The 10,115-nt window shown below is 36.0% G+C and overlaps 1 protein-coding gene across 1 annotated transcript; it reads right to left on the bottom strand.

Moving 5' to 3' along the window:
• Positions 1 to 448: 448 nt before the first annotated feature.
• LOC129016690 (small proline-rich protein 2B-like) lies at positions 449 to 1,780 on the bottom strand. Its single transcript, XM_054456289.1, has 2 exons — positions 1,753 to 1,780; positions 449 to 1,031 (listed from the first exon to the last, which is right to left on the bottom strand). Exon 2 carries the CDS (start codon positions 1,010 to 1,012, stop codon positions 767 to 769), a length of 246 nt encoding a protein of 81 aa, XP_054312264.1. The 5' UTR covers positions 1,013 to 1,031; positions 1,753 to 1,780; the 3' UTR covers positions 449 to 766.
• Between the last annotated feature and the right edge of the window lie 8,335 nt (positions 1,781 to 10,115).

The raw sequence follows: 10,115 nt of genomic DNA, 5'->3' as shown, positions 1-10,115 counted from the left end.
AAACAATGATATGTTGCTGAGAATAAACCTCTATCAAATGACAGCTAATTATGTGTTAGGCATTGTGCCAATAAAATTTCAGATAGTAATTCAATTTTATGCCTTAGACAAGTTTGTTAAGTAAATGTTATTTTGCTCACTTTGCAGTAAAGAGATTGACATTCAGAGAAGTTGAATAATATGATCCTCAAATCAATCAAACACTAATTAAGGAAAATAAAAATAAAAAATAATACAGAAATAATCTTTGATATGTCCCAAATTGTGAGATCCTGTCTGTGGATGAAAGAAAGGTGGAAATATACCCAAATGATTATAAAATATTGCTAATAAAGCATATTTGAAAAGAAACAAAAGATCCATTCACAAATATATATGCATAGATTCTTTATTCAGGGAGTGAAAGAAAAGTGACAACTGCACAGGTGGTAGAAGCTCATGCCCAGGGGACAGACAGACACAGAAAACATCAACAGAATTTTTTGATGGTTCCCAGGGAGAAAGCTGCTCTTTCTTCTGAAGCTCTGGGAGCTGGCACAGCCGAGGACTTCCTTTGCTCAGTCTCCACCTGGACAGTGGCAGTATGGCAGCCTCAAAAAGAAAAACTTTTGCTATCAGGGATCATCACAGGCAGATCACAGGCTAAGAGGAAAGAAGCTCCCTGTGTATCCATGGTAGGCTTCGATGAGAAGATGCAGGTGGAGCTGTGGAACGAGGTGAGCCAATTATCCTTATCCTTTCATGCTCCTGATGAATCCTGAAGCTGTTACTTGCTCTTGGGTGGATACTTTGACTGGCAGGGTGGGGAAGGTGTCACAGGAGGACATTTCTGCTGGCACTGCTGAGGTGGGCAGGGCTGTGGACACGTTGGTGGTGGGCAGGGCTGTGGACACTTTAGTGGTGGGCAGGGCTCAGGGCACTTCGGGGGTGGACATGGCTCTGGGCACTTTGGCGTGGGGCACACAGGAGGTGGCTGGCAGGGCTGCTTGCACTGCTGCTGTTGATAAGACATCCTGCTGGAGTCTCAGAATCTGAAAGAAATGATATGACAGTGTTCATGGGAATGGACTCCTCCAGAGAGAGAAGCCAAAGCTTATATAATACCATGGCATATTATTTCTCCAATCTCCAAAAAATTATTTAAACTCTTAACTCCCTTTTCAAGACTCCCTGGTTTCTCACTTCCACTTCAGCGAATTACTTCATTGTCCCTGGGAACTCTTGTGTTTTCTCATATAATTTTTCCAAAGAAAATATCTCTGTAGTAAACAGCCAAGCATGTTATTTCTATGAAAATAACATCTTCAAGAAAGGCAGTCACAAGTTCAGATACCCAGGGCTATCTCACAAGCTATTCCTATTATCATTATCTGTTGTAAAATCCCAGTGGGTTGACATAGGCACACAGAAAAGGACTGTTTGGGAAGAATTGCATGCTCTCACACCTGCTATGACATAAACCTTTGAAAAGGACACCAGAAAGGCAGAGAAAAAAAGAAAAATACTTTGTTGTTTTTTCTTCTTCAAATCAAAGCTTTCCCCTTAACTAACTTCTCTGTCCATATGAACACCTAACTCTGTACCAAAAGAAAGGTAAAATAGCATATCATTGTGCTCTAATCCTAAATTTCCATCCACTAAGTAGCATCGAATCAACATTCATAGGATTGGATCAACCAAACTTGCTGTATTCAGATTAAATTCAACATTTCAGGGCATAAAGAACAGAGGAACTCCAGGAATCCAACTCACCAGGTTCTCCAAGGCAGATCAGTGCTTAGGTACCAGGAGTTTAGGAGTCGCGCAGCAGAAAACCTCTTTATAGTGCCTGCTACCCCTCCCAGCAGGAAGTGTAACTGCCAGAATCTACACTGATCCAGTAATTTCTTAAGCCAAATGCAAATTTATCCACAACTGGCCTGACAGTGATTATCAAACTAGGAAATATCCTGTTCTGGGATCTCCCCACTGGGTTAAGTGCTCCTGACTCACAGAGGCCCTGCCTTAGATCTCAGTTTCAGTGACCTACAGCAAAGAGGGACTTGGGGGATTCTCTAACTGGTGGTCAAGGGCTCTCTTTTTTGACAGGGGGCAATGATCCTTTCCTGTCTTACACCTTCCCTAAATCATAAAACTTCCTGTCCGGATCCACTTTAGCTGAATGCCATATTGTTGTACATGAACCCATCTCCACCTCTACTTTCCTTGTACAATTTGCCAATGCACTAAAAGGAAGGAGAGACCTAACAAAGGCCTGGGTTCTGGCCCTTTTTTTGTTTTGTTTTGTTTGCTAAGTTGTGTGACCACAGGCAGGTCACCTCTCCTCCCTGGGATTATAAGAAGGGGAGAATCATACTTACCTCTGGAGTTGGGAGCTGACCGCATTGTGCCACCTTCTGACCCCGTTCAAGCCAGAAACTTTCTCCTCCACTTCTATCTTTCTCTCTCATAGAACCCTGGATTTTACGATTTTCCTTTCCTCTTTGAAGCTGTCTTCTCCACCCAATTTGTACAGGCAATTGTCACCTGGGACAGATTCCAGAGTGAGAGCCAGTCTCCCCAGCACATTTGCTACTTGCTGCCATCAAGGATGTGTACTAGTGCCTTTTTATATATAAAAATGTATTCTTTGCTACCACATTAAGGAAATGGAGAGACATGAAACAAAATTACAAGCATTCATTCAAAATCTATGTATTGAACCATGCCTATATGATTCCCTGAAACTACCCTATAGAGAACAATCTGCATAGACTCACATTATCATATGTAAATAATTAGAAGTAGGTTTGCAGAGTGGACATGGTCAGCGCACCTAAAGTCTGAAATCTGGGGGAAAATACAAACTAAGTATAATCTAATATGTATTCTTCCCCTCTGCTTCTAAAGAGGTTTTAGGTGTTTCTCAGTGTTTTTTAATTTGTTTGCATGTTCCTTCTCTGTCTTTTCCATAAGCCCCCTAGTCCCATGACCTGCTAGATTATCAAGTCACACCCCAATGTACACCTCTCATCTATTCATTTTGGTACATATTGTTCACTCAACATATATATTGTCAATGCATATAGTGACTCCTCTTTCATATCTTTTGTAAACTCTTCCTGCAATTAGTGAGGCTTACTTAACATGGTATATTAAATATTTAAGTTGATGTTGCTAGAGCTTCCTTAGACCAGTAGTCAGGAAGCTTTCCAAGAATGTAGTTTATAGTTGGAGAAAAAGAAAGGAAAATGAGGAAGAGGAAGAGGAAAGACTCAAAATCATTGGTGCAGTCACCCACTATGCTCCAGGAAGGGTAGGAGTGCTGAATCAACCCAGCATCACATCCCTCAGTTAAGCAGGTTAGGTTCCCAGAGCTGCCATTGCTCCCGTCAATAAGGAAGGGCTCTGGGGCAAGATCACTACTGGCCAGTACTGTACAGAAATAAAGACATCACGTCAGCACCTTGAGGCCAGGTGTTTACAAATGGTGTTCTCACCAAATTATCCCTACAGAGTATTACGCATGCTAAGCACATCAGGGGACAAAGTAAAGGGCCTTTATTCAATAGGTCACCTACTACTCCCCAACAGCCTCACATCACATCTAAAACACAAATCCTTAGAGAAATGTCTGATTTCTAACATGCAAAATTGGAGAATTGGCTGCCAAATGAGATCACTGTGTAAGATAATAGAGTTTGGGTCCTCCCTGAGACTCCCCTTCTGAGAACACCCCACTCAAACAGGCTGCTTATCACAGCAGAGCAGGCAACAGAATGACAGCAGCCCTAGTGCCCCCAGCATCTCAGACAGGCTCACTTTACAAGTTGAGGTGGTGAACTTGAAATTCAGAGTTCCTCACAGACCAGCTACATGAGGAATGGCCACAACATGAAGAGGGGCAGCTAACAGTCACAGCTTCCCCCAGTTAGGACATCCAGGCCCTGAGACATGCCCTGAGCAAGGCATACTTTACACACGCACATACACACCATGGGTATCTATCTGTCTATCTATCTATCTATCTATCTATCTATTTATCTTCTATCTATCTATCTAATGTGTCATCTATCTATCCATCTATCTATCTATCTTTCTATTATCTCTCCACATATATAAAGAGGTTAGCTTTATATTCTTTAACAGTCTGATAGCCTTAGGTCCATTTCTCCTACTTTTACTCCATGATTTTTGAAGGGATTATTAAGTTTAAATCATTACTACATAAAAATGACAAGAAAGAACAAAAACTTTTGAACTTTTGTGTTATTCCTGATTCAACTTCTATCTCACATTTTACTACTATGCATTTTACACCATTAAACAAAATAGTCCCGGCAAATTAATATTCTGCCATCAAACATGGAAGAAGAAACAGGAATTGTGGGAAGATTTTCCTAGTCTTCTTAAATAAATCACTCTAAGTCTCTGTGAATTTCTGCTTCTGTTTTATTCCTGAATATAAGGCTTACATTCCATCATTATTCCTTAATTTTGCTTAATCAGATAAATTATAGGACATAAATATTGCAGAATTCTTAAGATCATTAGGGAGGATGTTTTAGAAGACTATTTAATATTATTTATAACATTCAAATTATAGTAAAAGCATATATAAAGCATGAAAACATTTTAACATTTATTTATGAAAAGATAAGACGTACCTAAAACATTTTATTAAATATGATTCTGTTTGGTTGGTGTAATTACAGATGATTTTTATTTTCTTATTTTCCTTTTCAAAATATTCTCCAAATGTTACCTATTATTTTGTAAAGACTTAAAATTCTGCTTTGAAAAGCTGACAAGAGACAAGTCTGTCCATGGCTCAATTAGTGAGATAATGATCTTTTTCTTTTTAGGCATCTCTGGCCAACACCAAAGGTGGGGCTGGACATGAGTACGAATTGTTTTATTATTATACTCCAACATTTAATTACCTCCCTATTATAATCTTTCTTGAAGAAAACTCCTAATAATAATCACCCTTCCTCCTACCAGTGACAAAAACACAGAGAAGCCACAGGCACCCAATAGCCATACATGTCTATGAAACAGTTCACCAAAATTGAGAGATCATACTAGGGTAAAAACATTAGGAATGAGTTTGTCTACCATCCAAGAGCTGGCAAGACAGTAATCGTAAAATTCGTCCAATTATGATGAAATTGGAAGAAATTGATAGTTATTAAGACAGGTGGTAAGGATAAAAGAACAAGTGATAATAATAGTATCTACCATTAAATTGTCAAAAGAAAAAAATTAAATCAGAAATTGCACATAAAGTACTTAGTACATTATGTACTTAGACTTATGACTACAGATAGTACTCATAATAGTAATGTAATATATTGTTAATCAAAGAAATAGAGCCAAAACTTCAAGTTTGAGATGTGTTTGATGGTAAGTTATTTGCTTTATATTTAAGATATTTTATATCATATTTCTATTAGGTCAGAGCCAGAAGATTTTAGGGGGAAGCAAACAAAAATACTTTATTTGAATGAGGTGTGGTGAAATAATAAGATGGGCTAACCTTGACACTTACTCTTGTGTGGTGAAAATGAGAGTTAATCAAAGAAGAAATGTAGAATAAAGTACAGAAACAAGATAATTTAATTGTTCTTAGTTATTTGGACTAAGATTGTCTTCTGACTACTGTTAAGTACAAAAATAGAAAACTAACTACAATAAATGCAGTATGTTAACTGTGTTAGTTTGCACAAAATTGACATTGTAAATAGCATTCTGTATAAAAATATATAATGTAATCTCTAATCTAGTTTACTATTACTTTGATTAGCTGTTCAGGACAATAAAAAATTCTCTCACTTAAATATCATATTTCTTCTGGTGGCAGATTATTTAAATTTCAGTCTAAGTCCTTATAAGGAACTGAATCATTCATTAGCATTAACCTTCCCAAAGTAAATAGGGCCTGTAAATTCTAGTTTTATTATTCTCTACATGTTAGATCAGACTAGTTAAAAGAATAATTTCAAGAGCTATCAAGATGATCTTGTATGCTTTGTGTTAGGGAGATTAAAAACATGGGCTAAGAAATAGAATAAATCTGACACTTCTCCTCCTAAGAATCTTTTTAAGACAGTGAATGTGCATGGATTTAAAGTTGCCTCCCTTCACACACACACAAATAAATAAATAAAGGAAAGCAAGTAAACTGGACAAAATTGTGAAAAACTCTGGAGTGGAAAAGCAGTTTAAACTCTAACATAGAAAAGTGCTGACAGCATTGTACCATAAGTTAAAGAGAAGTTAAATAAACTACAAACAGAAAAATCAAAACTGACTCATGATCTCACAGAACTAAACATAATTTTACCATAGCATCCACCATCATGACTCCTAGAAATTCATGTAACAGATTTCAAAATATGCCCACAAAAAATAACCTGGAATCAAATGTTTATAGTAGCTTTATTCATAATTTCCAAGAATTATGATTCACCAAGATGTCCTTCAGTAGATGAATAGATAAATAAATTGTAGTATATCACAACCATAGAGTGGAATACTGTACAGTGACAAAATGGAATGACCTATCAAGACTCACAAAGACATGGTTGAATTTTAAATGCAAATTGATAAGTAACAGAAGTCAGTCTTAAAGACTACGTACTTTAAGTTTCCATATATGTGACTTCTGTAAAAGATAAATTTACACATCCAAAGAGTTCAACAAACTCCTAGTAAAATAAATTCAAAGAGACCCACACGGAGGCACATTATAATCAAACTATCAAAGGGAGAATCTTTAAAGCAGCAAGAGATAAGTGAATCTTCATATATAAGTGATCCTTAATAAGACTGTTGGACAATGTATCATCAGATACCTTGGAGATCAGGAAGCAGTGGCATGATATAATGAGAGTGCTGAAAGGAAAAAATGGCAACCTAGAATTTCACTTCTGGCAAAATTGTGCTTAAAAAATGAGGGTGAAATTATAGCATTCTCTGATAATCAAAACCTGAGGCGGTTCATTGCTCCTAGATTTCCTGTGTGAGTAATGATAAAGAGAGCCTTTCAATTTGAAATAAAAGGATGCTAGAGAGAAATTTGAAACTGTATGTAGATATAAAGGTCTCTGGTAAAAGTACATGGGCAAACATAAAAGCCAGCATTATTGTAATTTTAGCTTGTAACTCCACTTTTAATTTTCTACAGGATTTAAAATGCAAATGCATAAAATATAATTATAAGCCAAAGTTAGTGGACATGCCATGTATAAAGATGTAATTGGTGAAATCAATAACATAAAAAGGGGATAGACTTTTGTCAGAGTTGAATTTTTTATGCATTTACAGTTAAGTTGGTATTAATTCAAACTAGATAACTGTAACTTTAGGATGTTATATATAATCCCCATTGTAACCCCAAAATAAATATCTATAGAACATATACAAAAGGAAAAATACAGACAATCAAAAAGTTTTTCTACAAGGATCAACTGAACACAAAATCAAGCAATCATGGAAGAAATGAAGGACAAACAACATACAGTAAATGTGGAAGGAAGACCTTCCTCATCAGTAATTACTTTAAATGGAATTCCTTGAATGGAGAATTAAACTTTCTAATCAACAAACAGAGATTGGTGGAATGGATAAAAAAGAAAAAAGATCCAACTCTATGCTATTTAAGAGAGACTCACTTTACATGGAAGACACAACAGTTGCAGAATCAGGAGAACCAGAGAGACCATGGGGTAAAAGGAGGAGGATTTATAGAGTGCACTCAGACCCAGAGGATTAATGTCGCAAGCTGGGCCAAGAACAAAGACAGCACTTGACTTTTATACACACTTTTAAAAGGGGGTGGGCTAGCTTGAAACAGGCTTACAGTGGCGTGAAAGTGAGGATACAGAGGCAGAACAAAGACAGTTAATCAAATTTTAACAGGTTCATAACTCAGGATTACACATGACCATTGCTATGTAACCCAGATGGCCTTTATCTAGGTTTGCCCTAGTGCCTAGCACAGCTTATTCCATGACCTTCACTACAGCGCCCAGGTGGCCATAATTCAGGTCTGCTCAGACAGCTCATGTCCTTCACTGTTCCACTTAGATAAAACAGAATACTTGAAGTTACTAGTTACAGAGAACAGGAATCTATAAACTTATACCATAAAAGAAACAAAAATTTGTTTTTCTCCTCCCTATGTTGAAGGAGTGCTGGGAGGGTCTCCAGAGTACATTTCTTTGTGTCCTAGCTTCTTAGATAATGTTTTTCAAGGCTTTTCCTGGGTCTGGGCTGTGCCTGTTGCTGCCTCTGAGATAAGTCAGCCTAATACAGGAAAGCTTACTTCTTTTTCTTTTTAATTTTATTTTTCTTTCTTTCCTTAATTTCCCACCTCACAAACAGGGTGAAAGTAATAGGATGGAAAAGTAAATTATATGCAAATAGAAGCCAAAAGAGAGCTGAGGTGGCTAAACTAATATTTTATAAAGCCATACTTCAAGTTAAATACCATTATCAGAGACAAAAAAAGACATCATATATTGATAAAAGGATCAATTTACCAAGAAGATACAGCTATTATAATCATACATTCACTAAATATCAGAACTCCAATTAATATATGAAGCTACATTGAAATAAATTTTTTAAATAATTGACAGATCTATAATAAAAGTTGAAAACTTCAATATTTCACTTTCAATAATGACTAGAATGACAGAAGTTTGAAAAAAAAAAAGATGATTTGAACAAAAGTATAGACCAATTAGACCTAAGAGACAAATACAGAATACTCCACCCACCAACAGCAGAATACACATTACAGTTTTCTCAAGAGAACATGGAATACTCTCCAGGGTAGATCATATATTATATTATGCTGCAAAACAAGTTAATATATTTTAAAAGACTAAAATCATACAAAGTACTTTTCCAGTCACGATGGAATGAAACTAGAAATCTATAATCAAAGAAAAACTGGAAAATTCACAAATTTGTAGAAATTAAACAACATACTAACAACCAATGGGTCAAAGAAGAAATCACAGGGAAAATTAAGTACTTTGAGACTACTAAAAACAAAAGCATGTCATACCAAAACTTATGGGTTGCAACAAAAGCAGTGCTAACAGGGAAATTTGCAGCCATAACCACATGCATATTTTAATGAAAACAAATACCTCAAATCATTAACCTCATATTATATCTTAGGAACTTTAAAAAGTAAAGCATCAAAACCATCATTCTCAGCAAACTATCGCAAGGACAAAAAACCAAACACCGCATGTTTTCACTCATAGGTGGGAAATGAACAATGAGAACACATGGACACACGAAGGGGAACATCACACACCGGGGACTGTTGTGGAGTGCGGGGAGCAGGGAGGGATACCATTAGGAGATATACCTAATGCTAAATGACGAGTTAATGGGTGCAGCATACCAGCATGGCACATGTATACAAATGTAACAAACCTGCACGTTGTGCACATGTACCCTAAAACTTGAAGTATAATAATAATAAAATTTAAAAAAAGAAATTGAATCACAAAAAAAAAGTAAAGCATAATAAACCCAAAGCAAGTAAATAAGAGGGAAGAGAGTGAAGATACATAAAACAAAGGACAAGCAATCAATAGGGAAAATCAACAAAACTAAATGCTATTTATTTGAGAATGTCAACAAAACTGACAAATCTTTAGATAAATTAAGAGAAAAACAGATGTAAGACTCAAATAAATAAAAATTTCGAAAGTGTGAAATTTACAACTGATTTTACAGAAATGAAAAGGATTTTAAGAGAAGACTATGAAAAATTCTATGTCAGCATATTGGATAACCCAGTTGAAATGAAAAAATTCTTAGAAATACACTATTTATCAAACCAAATCATGAAGAAATAGAAAATCTGAATAGACTTATAACATGTAAGAAGATTGAATCACTAATCAAAAACCTCACAGGAAAAAAGATCTGAAGCAGAAAGATTTACTGGTGAATTATATACCAATTGTAACTCAAAGCAGGGAATATTTCCTGACTTGTTCTGAGACCAGCATTCCCCGGATACAAAAAGACACTATAAGAAATTAAAACTACAGATCAATATTTCTCATAACATTAATGGAAAAGATCATCAAATAAATTTAGTG

This window comes from Pongo pygmaeus, chromosome 1 (genome assembly GCF_028885625.2).
Source record: "Pongo pygmaeus isolate AG05252 chromosome 1, NHGRI_mPonPyg2-v2.0_pri, whole genome shotgun sequence".
NCBI classification, from domain to species: Eukaryota; Metazoa; Chordata; class Mammalia; order Primates; family Hominidae; genus Pongo; species Pongo pygmaeus.
The sequence above is the reverse complement of the archived record's forward strand: the minus strand, read 5'-3'. Positions and strand labels throughout refer to the sequence as shown.

Bases quoted from the DNA above. Each gene is read 5' to 3' on its own strand.
- LOC129016690 (XM_054456289.1), bottom strand. From the start codon at position 1,012: ATGTCTTATCAACAGCAGCAGTGCAAGCAGCCCTGCCAGCCACCTCCT.